This window comes from Tyto alba, unplaced genomic scaffold, assembly GCF_018691265.1.
Source record: "Tyto alba isolate M040663 unplaced genomic scaffold, T.alba_DEE_v4.0 Super-Scaffold_2, whole genome shotgun sequence".
Classification (NCBI taxonomy): domain Eukaryota; kingdom Metazoa; phylum Chordata; class Aves; order Strigiformes; family Tytonidae; genus Tyto; species Tyto alba.
Genome location: NW_024881282.1, coordinates 1233504 through 1252034, shown reverse-complemented (window position 1 = coordinate 1252034; position 18531 = coordinate 1233504). Strand labels below are relative to the sequence as shown.

Below are 18531 nucleotides of genomic sequence, written 5' to 3'. Positions count from 1 at the left end.
TCGGCGTGGCAGCGCTCCTCTGAGCGATTGGTCGGAGGCGCGGCAGCGTAGCCGGTGATTGGCGGACGGTGGCGGAAGGAGCTGGCCGCTGGGGGGGGGGGGGGAAAGATGGCGGCGGTGCTGGAAGTGGAGGTTGGAGGTCCCGTCGACCGCGATGTGGAGGAGGTAGCGGGAGGCCGGGGGCTCCGGGGCGCGTCCCAGGGAGGGGAGGGGAAGAGGAGGGGGTTGGACTCGGGAGCGGAGGGGCCAGCGGCGGGCCCGGGGCCTGGGGGTGCTGGGACGGGGTGGGGGTGTTGCACTGGGGTTACTGGGGGTCCCTGGGCCGCGGGGGGAGAGTTGTGGGGGGCTTGAAGGGCTTTGGGTATAGGGAACGTTAGGGCTGGGGGGCTCTGGGGGTCCTGGGGCAGGGGGGGAGGTTGGGGGTCCTTGGGGCAGGGGATCCCTGAGAGGTTCTGGGGGTCCCGGGGACAGGGGGGGATGTTGTGGGGGGTCCCTGGGGCAGAGGGATGTGGGGGGGCTCTGGGATAGGAGGGGTTCTGGGGGTTGCTCTTCTTGGCGGGTCTGCAGGGCGCTGGGAGAAGTGATGGGGGGGGGGGCTGTAGGGTGCTCGTGGGTGTTGGGGGGACTGGGGAAGGGGAGATTGGGCCACGGGGCGTGGGGGGGAAGGAATCGGCTGGAGAGTGCTGAGAAGAGGAAAGCAGCGATTCGGGGGGGGCCTTTGAGCAGTGGGAGGGAAGTGGGGCCGAAGAGGGGCCCTGGGGACACCAGTGGGGCCCTTCGGCACCTGCGAAGCTTTTCCGCTGTTAAATCCCCACCCACCCCCACCCCCCGGCTGCAAAACTCGCTGCTGGGAAAACTGCAGGACCAGGGTGGGTGGAATTTGCGTTTCGGGGGGTGCCCTCGGGTGCTGGCAGCCGCTTCAGCCTGCTGAGATAATTAGTGGCTCTTGTTGCTCTTGGTGGGGTGAAGCCATGTGAGGTCGAGGGCTTTAGTTGAAGTTCTCTCTGTTCCCGTGCTGGCGTTCAAGCATGCCTGGAGATGAAAAATTACAAAGCTGAAAATAAATTAAAAAAAAAATAATAAATCTGCGCAGAAAGCTGGAGTAGGGGGCAGGGGCTCGCGCTGTCAGCTCGTGAGCTTTCCTTTTGGTCAGAGGGCGGCTCTGCACGCACGGCGGCGGGGACGCAGAGCAGGGGGGTTGGGGGTTTTCAGTGTTTTTCCTCAAAAATTGGCAGCCTGGCAGGGCCGTTGGCCTCCTGAAGCGCGGGGAGAATGCGAGCTGCTGCCGAAGGGCAGGCGATGGGGGGATCCAACCCCAACTCCAGTGAGCAAAGCACTTTCAGCCACGCATCGGTCGCTCCCGAGTTGCTGCTTGTTGTATTTTAAGGTGTTCACTGGTGGGGTTTTAGGCCGGAGGGGTGTTTTTCCAGCCAGGCTTTGAGGAGTGCCAAGGTGTCCGTGTGCCCGCTGGATAACAATCTCTGAATGAGCAAGCCTGGCATCCTCCTGTGAATCTCTTCCGTCGCTATAAGCGAGGCTTAAAGCAAGCTAGTAAGCAGTGAACTATTGCGCTCGTGAGTTCAGTGCCAGCAGCAGGTGGGAAACCTCCTTCCTGTAAAAACGTGGGGGATTTGAAGTCTCTGACCCCCAGAAATAAAATTCCTGTTTTTCAGTCTGTCAGGAAACAGCTTTAAGGGCTGGCTGAGGGGGGGTTGCCAGGAGGCAGCTGGTAAGGAGGTTCACGCAGGACCCTGCTTATCCCTGTGCTGGGATTCCATAAACCCCAAGTCCGTCCGGACAAAATCCATATCCTTGTGGTGTTCTGAGCTCTTGGCAGGTCTTTGGGCTGAGCAGGTTGCCGACGAACCGTTAACGGTGGGGCTCGGGAAGCAGTTTGACATTTTCACTTGGGGCACCCGCACGGGACAAACGCTGAGTGTCGCGTGGCTTTGGCTCTGCCTGCTTGCAGCTCAGGCTGTCGTCAGAGGTTTCGTTTACAATTGCTGAAATGTTTGATCAGTTGGGACCTTGCTACTCCCTGCCGGCTGTTACTTTTATGAGCAGAAGCAGCAAGGAATTGAGATTCTAGAATTTCCTCAGATTTTAGCTAAAGAGCCTGCCTCCTCAAAAATCTGCTTGGGGTGAACGTCTGGACTCTTGGCGCTCTTGAGATTTATCTTCCAGTTATTTCAGGTTTTTTCTAGTGGGTGATGTGGAACAAATACTGAGGTTGGGGGCGAGGGAGAGGCGAGCTCAGGCCCCAGGCGTGCTGCAGCCTCAGCTCTTGTGCCTCAGCCCGGTGCTGTGCTTAGTGGATGCTGGATGCTGTTGTCTTTGATGGTCAAACTACCACGGAGCCGCGCGACATGAGCTGTAGGCTGCTCTGTAGCTTGGAACTGAAATCGGCAGCTGCTTATTCTCCATCCTCAAGATGTTCTCCTTGCCTTCCTTCCCAGATTTAGAGTGTAAGGAGATTACCGCTGGCTCGCAGCAGGGCGGTTGGTACATGTGCCCGGAGATCCTCCTCTCTCACTGCTTCTGGGCTGCGAGAAACGGGCAGTTACGGGGTTTGTAGTGTAGGCGACCACAGCATTTGTGTTCTCCTAGAGGGAGGTAACTCTCTTGACTGTCCCAGTGCTGAGGATCTCAGGTTTGTGGTGGCTTTGGGGCATTAGCCTGCTGAAAACGGGGGAGTGGCATGAGTTTCGTCCAAAGGCCACGATACCATGTCTGAGGAGAGAATTAGACTTTAATCATAGATATCCAGTTTCTCCCAGTTATCACTCAGAGGGGGGCTGGGGTTTTTGAGTGGTTCGTGAGTTATGGAGGAGATGGAGGGCAGAATATATCATTCTTTATTTAAAAAAAAAAAAAAATATTCTAAGAGCTCTAGTTGGGCGCACGGAGCAGGTCCTGTGCTGGTGTCGGCGGTGGCAGTGGGTTGGTGCTCGAGGCGTGGTAGAGCATCTCTTTAGATCCTGCAGCCATCCTCATGGTTCCTGTCCAACCCCTCTCCTCGCTGGGCTGCTGAAGGGAGATTTAAGAGCAGAAGCTCTTCAGCCAGTGGGCGGGGATAGGAAGGGACCCAAAACCTGGGTGTTAAAATGAGCCAACCCCAATCTGGAAATAGAGCTTAACGCTTAATAGTGAGAGCAGGTGCTTCCTGGCACCGTCTCTCACATTTGAATTCCCTATTGCTGTTTGTTTTTAGAACCAAAACTCAATTTCTTTGGTAAAGAGGACGTGCAGATCGAGAAGGGGTTAACTGGAAGGTCCAGCTTGGGGCGGCTGCTCTGCCAAGTCCTGTCTGACAGTTATCAGATCGCTCCCTCTGCCTGAACGTCCTGTCCGTCACGTCCCAGCCCCCCTTAATAAAGTTATTTCAGGAGCTTTAAGCTCTGGAGAATCTGGCGAAGCTCAGTCCCCGTAATTGAGAGAAAATTATGTCCGATGTCCTGCGAGGACAGTGAAGGTGGCAGTTGCTGTTGGCTTTAGAGGACAGATAGGTTGGAAGCCCTCGCCTCCATGGGATTTCCTTAGGTTTGGGGGCTGAGAAGGCTTTGGCTCGTTTGCTGGAATAATTTGTAGATTTAGGGAAGGTGCTGGAAAAGGCTGAGAAGTGCTCCCAAGCGTGGGGCAGACCGGCGGCGGATGGAGCGGCTGCTGGCGTGGCATGGAGGAGGAGGGACCAGAAGCCACTGTATCGGGGGGGGGGGGGGGGGGGGGGGGGGGGGGAAATAATTGCTGTCTTGAAGGTGCAGGACTGTCTGTGCTTGTAAAGTGTCCTCATGCAGCGAGAACTCAGGGGAGCAGGGATCTCCTGGGTGGGGCAGCAGGAGCCCCCAGGTGACTGCCTAGAGCTCGTGGGGGGATTCACCTACACCAGAGCTGAGCTGGGCCAACAAGCGCTTGGAGTTTCTCAGTTCCTCCTGCTCGCAGTGACTTGAGAACATTTTTAAAAATTATTATTTTTTTAAAAACTGGTTATCAGAGCAGTTGTTCTAACTACGAATTGCGTAGCCGACTTTTTGAAGGGAAAACAGCGACTGAACTGATTCATCTGGACGTGGTTGCTTTAGGAAACAGAATTGCTCGGGGAGTTTGGGGCGATACAAGCTCCCTTCTCGGAGCCGGTGTCGGATCGTCACCACCTACACGCTGCTTCCTACACAAGCCAGCGAGCTCAAACAGGGATTTTTCTAGGTCTGTGTTTTGCGCCTGCTGAAGTACTGAAGTGCTCCTTGAAGGCCTCGGGGACCAAATCTCTCACAGGCGTCGCTCTGGGGTGAAGCGCAGCAGATGTGTAACAGCACGCAGACGGGTTGCTGCCACCCGTGTGTTTCCCTGCCTCCTCACCCCAGGGTATAATTAGGCGCTGAAGAGGAAGCGAGGCAGCTGCACGAGCCCCGGTGCGATTGGAGGTGCTGGCTGCAAGACACCTCCTGGGGGGAACAGCCCCGAGGGACCGGGAGAGCCCTGGGGTAAAGGTTGAAGCCGAGCCGGTGGCTCCGTACCCGGTGATCCGAGGCTGGGGCCAAGGTGGAGCCCGTCGCTGTGTACACGTCCCCGGTGTGCGCAGGAAAACGCGATAACAAAGTCCTCGCTGTGATTTGTTTTCCTTCTCTCTCCTTACGGCTCCACGCCTGCTCGCTGATAAACGTCAGGCCGGGTCATTCGGGGCTGGCCAGCCCTGCCCTCACCGTCCCCAGCCCCTCGGCCACGCAGGGGGGTCTCCTGCCAGATGGGGGTTTGTAAACTGTGTATATATATGCCCAGCCCCAGGTGAGCCGCTGTAGGTTTTATCTGCCAAGGAAAGGCGAGGTGAAGTCCGAGCTGCAGGATTGTGTTTGCTGCATCCCCCAGGGTTTGTGCTGGCGCTGGGACGAGTGGTGCCCGGCCAGTCGGCCCGTGCAGGGACGTGACCGGTGCTGGAGGCCACCTCAGCTCTTCCGTGAGGATAAAAAGCTCCAAGAGAAAGCTGAAATGCAATGTCAAAGGTCCCCTCACCCCTCCCTGGTCCAAATGCCTGGAGGTGAGAATATTCCCACCAGATCTCACTGGGAAAAACAGGGGATTTGGCGAGACTCGGCCTCTGGGTGAGGTTTGGGTGCTGCTGGCTTGCAAGCTGAGGGTTAGCACAGAGTCGCAGTTTTGCAGAGGAGGCTTCTAAATCACTTAGTCCGGTTCCTTCTGTCCCTAAACCTGTCAGATGGAGGAGTCCTTAACACCCTGCCCAGCCTGGCAGCCTTGGTGTGTGTTAAGCACGGATTACACCAGCCCGTCATCTCTCGTCACTAATCACAGCAACTCCCATTGCTCTTGGTTGCTCTGACCGGGCAAAGACTTTGCACTGTAACACCTGAGAGAAACTTCCAGCCATGTCAGCAAAGCAAGTCCCAAATCTTCCTTTTTCCGTGATTCTTTCTGAAAATTTTTTTGGTGATGGTTTGCTGCTGGTGTGCAGACGCCACCCTCTGTCCTGCAGGCTGGTTGGGATTTTGGACTCCCTTCTCTGTCCTGTTCGTGGTGTGCACTGAGCCCAGAGAACCTGGCTGGGTTCTGAACGTGGGACTTCAATGAGTTTCTCCGGTGCAAGTGGCACGGGATGGTGGGCAGAGCCCTGGCTGCAGTAAAATCTGGGAGTATAAGGGGAAAAGTACTCACAGGTGATGAGGAGCAGGGGGACTCTGCAGCTCTCCCTGTGCTGCCCGGAGGCTCGAAGGATGGCTCTGGGCTGTGGTGTCGTGATGGGCACCTTGAGGATTGGTTGTTTAAAGCTTCTGAATCCAGGGTTTCCCTTCCTCAAGCTCTCCAAGAGCAATCCCAGGGTCTCACGGGATGGCTTTGCAGCTGACTCTGCTGCTGCTGTCGCCACCGATCGGGTCTCACTGGGAGATGAAGGAGCAGGGTGCCGTGTCAGCGTTACTTGCGGTGAACAGGCAGCGTGGGGCATGAACCAGCAGCTGCGCCCTGTGGGGAGAAGAAGAAAATAAGTTATCCACTCCAGGCTGGTCCTGCTGCTCCCAAACTTCAGCGGCTGATTTCTTTGTTTTGTTTTGTTTTGTTTTGTTTTTTCTCCCTAGGTTGATCTGTCACACTTGTCCCCAGAGGAGAGATGGAGGTGAGTCTGTGTTAGGTGAACCCGTGCTCAAGTGAGCTCCTGCTCCTGACCGGAGCTACCAGCAGCGCAGCCCATGTTCACGGCAGGAGAGGACGGGGCCAGCGTTCCCTGCGCGGCATTATTTGTTAGAGGAAAGTATGAACTGTCTTAAAAGACAATGCTAATGTTTTTTTCTTTTAAACTGCTTACTAGATATTCCTCCTTCTTCCTTAGCCAAACCAGCTCCAGCCAGACACTTGTTGAAAAGCAAAGTAGGATTGGTCTCCTCTCAGTATTAATTTATAGAGGATGACTTAAGGTCAGAGTATTTGGCATATTACTTGGGTTTGGATTTATTTTTTTTTCCCCCCCTAACTTGAACTATCTTACCAGCTTAAGACCAAGATGTCAGGATGTTAACAGACCTTAATTCTGCCTTGGTTTTTGGTCAAAAAGCACCAACTGCAAAGAAACCCCAGATGTTTGTAGAGCAGCAGCCTGGAAATTTCTTGTTCCTGGATGCAGATGGGGTTGCCCAGGGCAGAGAGAAGTGGTTTGCAGGGGTTTGTGAGTTTTGCCGGCCGTGGACCCTGCCCCTGCCTCCCGTCCAGCCTTTTCCTTGCTGGGCGAGAGGGAGAATGGTGCTGGTGGCTCTGAAACTGGGCTGAGGGTTTGGTACTGAGCGCTAGCACACGCTCGTGGTGTTGAACAGACACTCAGCTGATGCTGTTGCACGAGGAGCTGCCGGGTGGGTCACGGGGAAGCGAGCACTCCCACGTTCGTTAGTTCGGGTACGTCGGCGTGAGTTCTCTCTGCCCCGTTCACACCAGGGTGGGCTGGATGGCGGTCTTGGCTTTCACGGTTTTAAAAACGAGCTAGTCTCAGAGAAGCCTTTTGTCCTTCCTCCTCTGGATTTCAACGCAGCGCCCGTCCCCACAGCACTCCTTCGTGCCGTCCCTCGGTCCGGTGTGCCGAGGCGTTTGTCAGCCCCGCCGCGCTGTTGGCCCGCGGCCCCGTGCCCGCCTGCTCTTCAGCCGATTTTTCCCTGTTGCTGCAGGGTGGAGCATGCACGGATGCACGCCAAGCACCGCGGTCACGAGGCTATGCACGCCGAAATGGTCCTCATCCTTATCGCCACGCTCGTGGTGGCACAGCTCCTGTTGGTTCAGTGGAAACAGAGGCACCCTCGCTCCTACAACGTAAGTGTCTCCGAGGCTGAATGCGGGTGCTGAGTGATGCCGTCCTTTAGCTGATGAGAAGGATGTTCCTGGTTTTCTTCTCTTGTCTGGTGTTGAGACACCCTCCTCCTCCCAGCAGCGTGGGAGTGGTTCTAGCTAGAGCTGCGGGTGGATGCACCTGGAGGCCTCAAGTTTCTGCTCGAAGTGATGCCAATAACTCGGTTTTACGTAGCGCTTTGACCCCAGGTGATGGGACAAGTGGATCCGAGGGCGACGCGAAGGGAAGCTGCGTTTTCTGGGCGCTTGCTCAGCAGCGACGGGGGCTTCCTGCTGCAGGGAGCCTGGGTTTGAGGGTTCCGGCAGCACCGCTGGGCTCTGCTGAGCAGAACCTGCCACCTGCTGATGCCACTGGCTTTTCAGGGACACTTATTTCACCTGAAACAACCTCACTCTGCCTTCCTTATCATCATTAATGTTTCCAGGCAATATCTGTAATCCTCGGTGAACTTCAACCTGACCCTGTTTGCCTGTTCCCCTCCGGCAGCACCACGGGAGCTGTAGATCCCTTTTGGGGGTGGGCTGCAGGGCAGAGGCGAGTCTGAAACCTTCCGCTGCACCCATCTCCTTGTTTAACGCCTGCCTGAGGTGTCTGTGGTTGCAATGTTGGGGCCCTGGGAAGATGAAGGTTTAGGTAGCCTCCTTACAACAACTAGTTAGGTGGATAACCTCCTGTACCTTCCTCTGGAGATGTTTCCTCAACGTTCTGCCTCCAGCCCTAGTCCTTTGCTACCAAAGCTCGCCTGGCTGCTGCCTCCGACTCCGTCGGGCTCTGAGCCTGCTCTCTGGGCGCCACAGACCAAACCTTCTGAGTTTCCTGGTGCTGTTCAGGGCCCTCTGATACAGGAGAACGGCTGCCAGGACTGGCAGGGTGTTCCTGATGTCTGATGAGCAGAGAACCAGCTCAAAATGCCTCCCCTCTGTTCCTGCAGATGGTGACCCTCTTCCAGATGTGGGTAGTGCCTCTGTATTTCACGATCAAGCTGTACTGGTGGCGGTTCCTGGTCATCTGGGTGCTCTTCTCAGCAGTCACAGCTTTTGTCACCTTCAGGGCAACTCGAAAACCTCTGGTACAGACAACGCCCAGGTTAGCACATGTACAAGTGTTCCTGGGAAAACTCCTCAGCCCCAGGGTAACCATTACAAGCAGCTCTTTTCCGTTTCACTGCTGCAGATCATTGCCTTAAACTTTGCACCCCGGGGGCGTGCAGCCCCTGCCCAATTTGGTCGGTGGGTGTGAAGCACTAAGGGGCTGCTGGCAACCAGCCCCATGCCCATGGTAGCCAAGGGGGGTGGTGGAAAGGCAGATCCCACCTGGGCTGGTAGCCTCACCGAAGGCACTCCCAGCATGAAGCACACTTGCTTACAGCCTTTGGAGATCCTGAGGTTTCTCTTTTGGAAGCCAAGACCGTGAATGGCCCGTGGCAGCGGCGGATCTGTAGCTTGAATTAGAAATTTAAAGCTCTCTTGCCCGTGCGTACGGGTAGCTGCAGTGTCTGCAGGCACCATCATCTGGGTTTAAAAAGGGAAACTCTTTGGGTGCTTGGTGCAGTTTCATTCAGGAAAAAATGAAGTAGTTAAATTCTTGTTTTAATTCTTTACAGGCTGGTTTATAAATGGTTTCTACTAATATACAAGATCAGCTATGCCACTGGAATCGTAGGGTACATGGCTGTGATGTTTACACTTTTTGGTCTTAACTTATTATTCAGGTGAGTGAATCTTTCGGGTCCCACTCCTGGGGCGGGGGACGTAACGCACCATGTGGAATAAGGCGCTGGCTACGACTCTGGATAAAGAGTTGTCTTCTTAGCAATCTGATTAACGGGGCCAAAGAGACTCTTGGGGTGTCCTCTCCCTGCTGGGGGGATCACGGGTGAGATGCTGGTACCTGAACTGGTGCCGTGGGCTGTGTCAGCACACTGGCTTTACACCTCACCAGCCCCCCACCAAAAAAAAAAAAAAAAATCCAAAACCCTCTTGATGTCTTTTGGGCTCTTCTGTTGTAGAATCAAACCAGAAGACGCGATGGACTTCGGCATCTCCCTCCTCTTCTACGGTCTTTACTACGGGGTGCTGGAGCGGGACTTTGCCGAGATGTGTGCGGATTACATGGCCTCCACGATCGGGGTGAGTTAACGCCGTGCTGTCCCCTAGGCCAGAGTCCTGCCCCGTTACGGGGGGGCCTGAAACGTGTCCATAGCAGCACCAGCTTTTGCTTCCCCCCGAAAGGGAAAGTGCATCAAACTCCCCCCTTGAGTCAGGGCGCCCGGAGGCTGCTGCTTTTCTCGCTCTGCTCTCTGAGCCCACTGCCGTGGTGTCTGGGCTGGGAGGTTTCTGACCTAACAGAGTCGCTCCGAGATCCTTCCTTTAAGAGCAAAGCCTCTGCGGGTGTCCCCTCATCCCCAGAAGCACAAGAAATGAGGAGTGGAAGGATCCGTTCGGCCCCTCTAACCTCCTGACAAATATTTTTCTAGCTGGGCCTTTAAAATCTCCGGTGCTGAAGAGTGCTTCTGTTTCTGGGGCCACGCTGCGGGTGCGTTCCTCCGGGACCTGCAGCCACCAGCACGGATTCACCCCACGGGCTTCCTGCTGCTGCACCTCGTGCTGTCCCTGTGGACACACAGGGCACTTTCCTGCGTGCCTAGAATCTGTAGCCCGCTCGCTTGGTACCAAAAAAAAAACACCCCACCAAAAAATACGTGACCTAGGACACCGGTGGAGTAGGTCATCGTGCTTCTTTGCATCAGCTCTTTAGGGTCTTGGACTTTGCGTTTCCTCCTCCTCTCTGAGCTTTCTGCTGCTGTTCCTTGGAGGTTCTGCCCCAGCCCCTCACCAGCTGCCTTCTACTCGCGCTGGGACACCTCAGCACGGCTTGGGTCTCCCCCTACGTGGGTGGTGGGCACCCAGGCCAGGCCTCTAGTAACCCAGGGGCAACCTGAGGGTCTGGCCTGGCTGCAGGGCTGCCGGGAGGAAGCTGCTGCCAGCTGGCACTGCAGCCCGACGGCTCTGTTGGATGCTCAGAGCGAAGCTGTGCCAGGTCTCTGCTGCTGAGCCAGGAGGAGCTGTGGACTCCCTGGAGGGTAGAGCAGCTTTACAGAGAGATCTGGATAGACTAGAGAGCTGGGCGATTGCCAGCCGTATGGAATTTAACACGAGCGAGTCCTGGATTCTCCACCTGAGATGGGATAACCCTGGTTACGCGTAAAAACTGGGGGATGAGAGGGTGGAGAGCAGCCCTGCGGAAAGAGAGCCGGGGGTCTGGGTTGATGGCGAGTTGAACAGGAGTCAGCACTGAGCCCTGGTAGCCAAAGGGCCAGCAGTGTCCAGGGGGGACATCAAGCACAGCGTCGTTAACCGGTCAAGGGACGGGATTGTCCCACCCTGCGCTGCCCTGGGGCAGCCCCACCTCCAGTACTGGGTGCAGTTTTGGGCTCCTCGTTATAAAAAGGGCTTCAAACTATGAGAGTGTGTCCAGAGGAGGGCGACCGAGGTGGTGAAAGGCCTCGAGGACAAGACTTGGTTTCTTTAGCGTGGAGAAGAGAAGGTGACCTCGTTGCTGGGGGGTGACCTCATCGCAGCCTACAACTTCTTCAAGGCGAGGAGGTGCTGACCTCCTCTCTCTGGTGACCAGCGGTAGGACACGAGGAAACGGGAGGAAGCATCAGGGGAAGTTCAGACTTCATCAGGATTCCCATTAGGATTTTTCTTCAGGAAAAGGCTTTTCACTGAGAGGGTGGTTGGTCCTGAGAGTGGGCTCCCCAGGGCTGTGGGCACGGCAGCAAGCCCGTCGGAATTCACGGAGCCTCTGCACGGTGTTCTTAGTCCTGTGGTTTGGTTTAGGCAGTCCCGAGGGGAGCAGGGAGCTGGGCACGATGACCCTCACTGGATCCCTTCCAACCTCAGACGTTCGATGATGGTACATCTCCCAGCCTGGCCGTGGGAGCTGGGGCACAGCAGGAGCGACCTGCAGCTCGTGGCCGTCCCTGGAGCATGTGGGACTGGAGCTGTGCCGGGAGGGGACACACACACACCCCCCGCCAAGTTGTGTGCCTGCACCCTCCTGCGCCGGGCTTGGGAACACCGGGGAGAGGGGCGGCTGCTCTGCGCTTCGCTCGTCGGCTGCTCGAGCTTCAGCGAGCTGGGGCTCGTATCCCACTGCCAGCCCAAGGTTCTCACGTCGGGTCGAAGCTGTGACCTCCGCCTTTTCCTGCTCTCTGCCCCGGCCTCGCTGCCCGGTGTGGGCACACCAGCCCCGGCAGCGAGCCGACAACTCCCCGGCAGCGAAGCTGGGTGGTCCCCAGCGTGGGGAAGGGGCGTGCGGGGCTGGGGTGTGGTGACCCCCCCTGCCTCACTGAGCAGCTCCCTGTCCTGTCGTAGTTGTTTCCCGCAGCCGGACCTGTAACAGGGCTTTTTTTTTTTTTTTTTTTAAGCCCCAAAAGCCGAGGCTAGGTGGCGCGGGACGCTCGCCCTCCCGCTGTCACCTCTCTCCCTCTGCTCTGCCCTCGCTCAGTTCTACAGCGCCTCGGGGATGCCCACCAAGCACCTCTCCGACAGTGTCTGCGCCGTCTGCGGCCAGCAGATCTTCGTGGACGTCAACGAGGAGGGGATCATCGAGAACACCTACCGCCTCTCCTGCAACCACGTGTATCCTTCTCCTCCGGGGCTGGCAGCCGGCACCTCCTGTCCCACGGTTCCCCCCCCAACCTGGACTCAAAAAACGCCCGTCCCGGGACTTGGCGCCGTTGTGATTTTGCATGTGATCTTTGCCTGTGTCACAGCTGACTTGGCACAGTCCTGCGTGTCCCCGACATCACTTCCTCGCCGCCTCCGCCTGCGTTATGAGCGGTTGTTTTCTCTTCCTTCCCCTTCTCGGCCCCCCCCCCCCCCCCCCCCTCCTCGTTCGGACGCCGCTGCCGTAGAGCTGCACCTCACTTTCCAGCTGCCAAATCTGCGCGGCACTTGCCTCCCAAGGGTCGAGTTTGGGGGGGAGCACTGCCTGCCCCACGCAGCCCCCCTGCTCCAGCCATAGCCCGGCAGCTTCCTCCTTCTCCAGAACTCCTCCGGCGGCTCCGGTTGCACCTGGGTTTTCCAGCTCCCTGGAAGGGCTCAGCCCTCATCAGCTGATCGACACACAGTCATTTTTTGTTTTGAAACTGGAAGTGCCTGGTCATGGCCCAGCCCCAGCCGGGGCGGGGGGACGGAGCAGGGGTTTTTCCTGGCAAGTGACTCAGGGGTGGAGATGGGATGTCCTCTGGCACCATTTGCATTTTCTGGCTGCGAGGTGGTTTCCAAACTGGGCCTGAGCAAAAGTCACGCTGGCAAAGCTCGTTGCCTGAATTTAACCGCTAGAAACTGTTTGGTGAGGTTTATGCCAGCCTGGCCTCAGCCATGGGGCCCCTTGCGGCTCCGGGGTGGGTGGGTTTGGGGCTGTGGGTGCTCGTGGTGGTCCCCGGGGGTGAGGGCTGGCTGCTCCCTGGCGTTAACCCTTGGTTTGAGCAGCAGAGGCATCACCCCAGGGAGTTTGTGTTTGCTCGGTGACACCCTCGTGCCTCACCGTGCCGCAGCCCCCCTCACACTTCCCAGGCCTCCGCTCAGCTTGGGTAAATCCTCGTTACCCGCTGGCCGTGACGGAGCAGAGCTGGCACCTGGGAGTCAAGACCCTGGGAGAAATTCCTTAAATAGGTTGTTCATCCCCGGGAAGCCTTTGCAGGAGCCTTGCTTAACGCTCACCCTCGAGCCTGCAGAGCTCTCCGGGGCCATGCCAACCCCCGAAGGCCCAGCCAGCCCCATCCCTGCCTCGTACCCCTCGTATCGAGGGGCTTCCCACATCGCTCTGACCCGGCGTGAGCGTGGGCCGAGCACCCCGTGAGGGGTGTCTTTTTTTTTTTTTTGTTAAGCTCGATGGTTTCCTCCACACTCGGCCGCACGGGTGGTGCGTTCCCTGCCGCCCTCCTCCAGCCCCAAGCCGTTTCCCTTAACGCGCCGCTCCCCAGGTTTCACGAGTTTTGCATCCGCGGCTGGTGCATCGTCGGGAAGAAGCAGACGTGTCCGTACTGCAAAGAGAAGGTGGATCTCAAGAGGATGTTCAGTAACCCGTATCCTTTCTCCGCGTTGGACTTTGGGAAGGGGAGCAGGGGGGCACAGCGCCCGAGGGGCTTGGGGCCATGCTGGCTGCTCCTTTGCTCCAGCGAGGCTGCTGCTCCCTCGGGGGAGAGGTGAGAATATTCACCAAGCCTTTGGTGGCTGAACCCCCACAGTGTGTCCCCCCCCACCCCAAATCCTTCCCCTCCCCTCTGCAGGGGGTGACTGGAGCCCCCAGGTTTTGCTTTTCCCCCTCTGGATGTTCCCACGGGGACGAGAATGGGTCCCCACAAAGCCGGCCGCCGGGTTTGCCGCTTGCCAAAGCGGGTCCCTCGCGGGGAGGAGGTGGGGAAGCCAGGGCCCCCCCCCAAATCCCACAGGACACCTGCCTGCACCCCAAAATCCCCCTTGTTGAGGTGCAGCCGAGGCGAGCCTGCCCGCAGCCATCCCTCCCCAGGCACCTGCCACTGGCAGAGGGTTGGGGCTGTGTCCCCCACCCCGTCCTCACGTGGTGGCAGATTTGGGTGGCTCCTGGGTGGGCTCCCTCTCCCCCCCCACCCCCACTCCCCCGTGGCTCTTTAACTCCTTCCTGCCCAGCTGGGAGAGGCCTCACGTCATGTACGGGCAGCTGCTGGACTGGCTGCGTTACCTGGTGGCCTGGCAGCCGGTGATCATCGGACTGGTCCAGGGCATCAACTACATCCTGGGGCTGGAGTAAGGGCGGGGAGCCACGGAGCCACGAGAGGACGCGTGCCCAGGGCAGGGGACAGCAGCCAGCTGGGGACGTTGGCTTTTCTCCGTCACCTCTCAGGACCTTGGCCGCCCCTGAGGACTGTGGCGCCGGGGGGGGGGGGGCTGAGGGAGGACTCTGCCCGGGGGCCCCCTCCCATTAGGGCTGGGGGAAGTATTTTTTTTTTTTTTTTTTTTTTTTAAAAAAGGCGATTCTTTTAATGAGCGTATTTAAAACTTTCTATCGCAGATGAAAAGAGATGCTTCTCCCCTTTCCCTCCCCGGCCCCCCAGTGTGTGGCTGGGGGGGGCTGTTCTCCATCTCCCTCCGCTGCCGAAAGGGGGGGAAAAACGATGGGGAGCGGGCTGAGGCATCGCCGGCTCCCCAGAGCAGCGAGGATGGGACACGGGGAAGCAGCCTCGGGGTTGGGCTGCGGAGGAGACGCTGCCTGGGGCGGGGGGGGGGGGGGAATGGGGGGCTGGAGCCCAGCGCCCCAAAGGAGGGGACACAGGGCCCTTAGTGCCGCGGGCCGGACTCTTGGCTGCCGCGTCCCTTCCCCGCTGCCGTGGGGGTGCGGGGAGGAACCAAGCCGCTCTCCTGCAGCCCCTTTTGGACGCTCCCCTCTTTTCCGTGTTCCTCCCCGGGGGGGGGGCGGGGGGGGGGGGGTCGGGGATGGGGTCGGGATGGCAAGAGCAGGTTGCCCCGGGGCTCGGGGGATCGCTCTTTTTGGCACTAATAAAAGGGATGGAGCGAAGGGCAGGGCTGGGCTGGTGCCAGCGTTTCCCTGCCCCGGTGTCGCTCCGCTCCCTTTGCGGTTCCAGTTCCCGGAGCCTTGAGCCTCCGTCCCTTTCGCTCGAAGGACCTTGAGCTCTTTTTTTTTTTTTTTTTTTTTGGCAGCGGGTGGGTGCAGCCCGTGACAGCAGCGTGCGGGGGCGAGGTCCCCGACCCCGGGGACGTTTTGGAGGCGGCAGGGAGGTGGCTCGAGCCGTGGCCCCCCGAGGGTGCCGGGGTCTGGCTGGGGTGGGTGGGGGGGACACACGCGACAAGGGGACACGAGGCCGAGTGTGTGTGTGTGTGTGTGTGTGTGTCCCTCCTTCCCCTGCTCGTGGTGCGAGGGGGGGTTTGGGGAGCAGCGGCAGCTCGGCTGCGTCTCCCCGGGGGAGACCCCGTCGTGGCTGCGCCGCGCGCCCCGCCGAGTCCTTTCGGTTTTCTTTTGGGTGAAACCACGTCACGATGTTGTGCCAAACAGAAATAAGAGTCCTGGAAACAGACGTTGGCTCAGGGTTTTTCTTGAGCGTCTTTCCCCGCCGCGGTTCCTCCTTCCGCCTTTGTGTTCCTTGGGGAGGCCCGGGGGGGTGGGGGGGGACAGGGACAGGGACAGCTGCCACACGGGGTTGGGGACAAAGCCCCCCTGTCTCAGCCCCTGCCCCACGTGTGCCCTTGAGCTCAGCTGGGTTGAGCGTTTGTGGGGAGCAGGGGGGGTGTGGAGGAGCACGGGGAGGGGGGGTGTCCCCCATGCCAGCACCGTCGTGGCCTCGGCACGAGGAAGGGGACGCGTGGTGGCACTTGGCGAGGCGTCGGAGGTGGCCCGGCCGCGCTCCTGCCCTTCTGGGAACCGTTCGATAACATCTGCTGGGAAACGCGCCGGGATTTTAGGGGCTTTTTTTTTTTTTTTTTTTTTTTCCCAGGCGTTGGCGCTGCCAGGGCCGGGGGGGTGGGGTGGGAGGGGGGTCCCAGCCTCTCCCAGGTTGGGGAAGGAGGACACCCCCCCCCCCCCCCGGTTTTACAGCCCGATCTCTGGGGGTTCCTGAATTCCCTGTGTGTTTTGCTGCTGGGCCCCCAGCGTTGGTTTGAGGAGGGGCTGGGTTCTGGCTCTCCCCCCGCCTCGCCTAGGGCTTCTACCTGACCCCCCCTCCCCCCCAGGGGAGTCCCTGGGGGTCTCTCTCCTTCATCCCCTGGCACGGGGGGGGGGGGCTGGTACTAAACCGGGATGCTGCCCCAACTGGGACACCCCCAAAGCCATCCCCCGAGCATCCAGGGCTCCCCCCCAATCCCGGGGCAGGGGGGGGCTTCACGCACCTCGCTCTGCACAGACCCTGCCTTGTCCGTGGCCCCCCCCCACCCCCCCCAGGCTCACCCCAAATTGGGGTGCCATGGCCCAGCACCCCGATACAGTCAGGGCGCAGCGTGGGGCTGTGGGCTCGGTGCTGCCACCAGCCCCGGGGACTGTCGCCAAGCCCTGTGACAGCACCGGGCTGGAGGGGGGGGGCGGATTTTTTTAGGTGGGGGGGGAGCAGCGAGGTTGGTCATCTGGGGGGATGTAGGGCCCAGGGGACACGGAGGGGCAAAGGACAGAGAGCTGTGGGGTGCGGAGGGCTGTGGGGTACAGGGAGACATGGGGGGGGGGGGGGGTACACCGGGCCACGGGGGGGTCACTGGGCACGTCCCGGGGGGGTGGGTGGGGGGCGGGTCCCGGTGAGTCACGGCGCTGCCGCCCCCTCGGGCCGCCCCATAAAGCGCCGCCGCCCCGGGAGCCGCTGCCCCATGGCTGCGCCGCGCCCCGCCCGTACGGCTGCTGTGGGGCCGGGGTGGAGGGGGCGGGGGGGCACCCGCCGGGGTTTGGCCGGGGGGACAGCGGGACGGGGAGGGAAACCAGGCGGATGCTTTTGCGGGGGGGCCAGGGGATTCTGGGGGCCAGGGGGGTATGGCCAGTTCAGGGGATGCTGGAGGTGGGGGGGGATACTGGGGGGATTCGGGGGGGGGGGGGGGGAGTATGACCAGTTCAGGGGATGCTGGAAGGTGTGGGGGGGATACTGGGGGGATTCGGGGGGGGGGGGTATGACCAGTTCAGGGGATGCTGGGGGGTGTGGGGGGAGCTGAACCCCCTCTCTGCCCGCAGGAACCCCGGGACCCCCTGCCCGGCTCCTCCTGCCCCTGCTCTGTTGGGCCCTGGCCTCCTGCTGGACGGGTAAGTGGGGGGGCTGCTGGGGGGGGCCGGGGGGTGAGGGCAGGGAGGGGGAGGGCTGGGTCCAACTCCTGGCTCTGTGCCCCCACCTCACCCAGGGGCCTGGAGGCGGGGGGTGGGGTGGGCTGAGGATGAGCTGTGTCCCCTCTGTGGGACCCTTCCCCGCCACCCTGGAGATGTGGGGTGTCTGGGTGGGGGGGGGGCGGCTCTTGTGTGTGTCCCCCCAACTCACCCCGCTCTGCTCCCCCAGACGCGATGGCGCTGCAGCCCCCCAGCATCACCGTCCTGCGGAAGCCGACACAGCCCCCCCGCCCAGGTGAGTGACCCCCCCCCAAGGCCATTGCAGGACACACACACACACACACACATACAGACGTGGGGATGGGGGGGGTCACTGCGGTGAGACCCCCAGCCGTGGGGAGGCACGGGGGGGGGGGATGTGGGAGCTTCTGAACCAGCTCCTGGGGTGCATCCTCCACCCGCAGCCGAGATTTTTGGGGTGACAGTGAGGATGGGAGGACGTTCCCTTTTGCGCAGGGGGGCTGGGGGGTGGGGGGGGAGCACATTGGGGACCCTCGAAGCCCCCCCCTTGACCCCGCGTCCATCCGTGTCCCCCCCCCCCCCCCGGGCTCCAGGTGAGAGTGTGACGGTGTCGTGCGAGGCGGTGAGCGACCTCCCCGAGCTCACGCTGCTTTACTGGCTGGGAAACGGCTCCTTCGTCGAGAAGCTGCACCCGGACGGGGCCGTGCGCGAGGGGACGGTGCTGTGAGTATCGGGGCTGGGGGGGGTTTTGGGGTTTTGGGGTGTAGGGGGGGTGCGCAGGGCTCTGGCAGGGATCCCAGAACCCCGGGGTTGGGGAGCAGGGGTGTGTGTGTGTGTGTGTGGGTGTGTGTGTGGTGGAATCGGGGCGCTGACGGGTCCCTGTTGGGTCGTAGAGAGGAGCCGCGAGGCTCGGGGGTGGCCCTGCGCCGCGACCTGCACATCGTCTCCTTCGGCGCCCGGCACCTGAGCACCAATTTCACCTGCGTGGTGCTCAGCCCCCTCGGCGTCGACACGCGGGAGCTGAAGTGGCCTTCCCCGGCCCCCGCCGAGAGCGGCGGACTGGGCTGAGACCGGGGAGCAACTCGTGACGGGTGAGCGCCCCGCGGTCTGGGTCCCCGCTCCCAACGGCCCCGCACCGCTGCCCCAGGGACGTGATGTCTCCCGGGAGGTCTGTCTCCGTGCCCCGCCGTGGGGGTCCCCACGGCCCCGCGTCAGCTGGCCCCGCTCTGCGTGGGGGTCCCGGCCCCCCCCCACCCACCCCGCTTCGCCTCGCCGAGCCGGGAGCGCTGCCCGGGCCGGCCCTGGGACCTGCCCGCAGCCGGCTGTGGGACCCCAGAATTTATTAAAGAACATTAAGGCTGCTCAGTGTCACCCAT

The 18531-nt window shown here is 60.3% G+C and overlaps 2 protein-coding genes across 5 annotated transcripts; both read left to right on the top strand.

The window, feature by feature from the left end:
* Positions 1-40: 40 nt before the first annotated feature.
* Positions 41-15419, top strand: RNF121 (ring finger protein 121). Of its 4 annotated transcripts, none has more exons than XM_042792488.1 (9): positions 41-165; positions 6084-6121; positions 7158-7299; positions 8268-8422; positions 8940-9047; positions 9345-9465; positions 11849-11982; positions 13332-13430; positions 14003-15419. In XM_042792488.1, the coding sequence occupies exons 1-9, from the start codon at positions 109-111 to the stop codon at positions 14088-14090; spliced, it is 942 nt and encodes a 313-aa protein (XP_042648422.1). In that variant the 5' UTR covers positions 41-108; the 3' UTR covers positions 14091-15419. The 4 variants fall into 4 exon arrangements, with proteins under 4 accessions (XP_042648422.1, XP_042648421.1, XP_042648420.1 ...); XM_042792487.1 differs by having other exon boundaries at positions 13332-13433; positions 14017-15419; XM_042792486.1 differs by having other exon boundaries at positions 11769-11982; positions 13332-13433; positions 14017-15419.
* A 1263-nt stretch (positions 15420-16682) lies between these two features.
* On the top strand, positions 16683-18516 carry LOC122153428 (interleukin 18 binding protein). The gene is made up of 5 exons (XM_042792607.1): positions 16683-16714; positions 17048-17116; positions 17364-17429; positions 17749-17878; positions 18049-18516. Exons 1-5 carry the CDS (start codon positions 16693-16695, stop codon positions 18221-18223), a joined length of 462 nt encoding a protein of 153 aa, XP_042648541.1. The 5' UTR covers positions 16683-16692; the 3' UTR covers positions 18224-18516.
* The last annotated feature ends 15 nt before the right edge of the window (positions 18517-18531 follow it).

Bases quoted from the DNA above. Each gene is read 5' to 3' on its own strand.
- RNF121 (XM_042792485.1), top strand. From the start codon at position 109: ATGGCGGCGGTGCTGGAAGTGGAGGTTGGAGGTCCCGTCGACCGCGAT. The intron at 166-6,083 runs GTAGCGGGAGGC...TTTTCTCCCTAG, and splicing joins TCGACCGCGATGTGGAGGAG to GTTGATCTGTCACACTTGTC. The intron at 9,466-11,848 runs GTGAGTTAACGC...GCCCTCGCTCAG, and splicing joins ACATGGCCTCCACGATCGGG to TTCTACAGCGCCTCGGGGAT.
- LOC122153428 (XM_042792607.1), top strand. From the start codon at position 16,693: ATGGCTGCGCCGCGCCCCGCCC. The intron at 17,117-17,363 runs GTAAGTGGGGGG...CTGCTCCCCCAG, and splicing joins CCTGGCCTCCTGCTGGACGG to ACGCGATGGCGCTGCAGCCC. The intron at 17,879-18,048 runs GTGAGTATCGGG...GTTGGGTCGTAG, and splicing joins GTGCGCGAGGGGACGGTGCT to AGAGGAGCCGCGAGGCTCGG.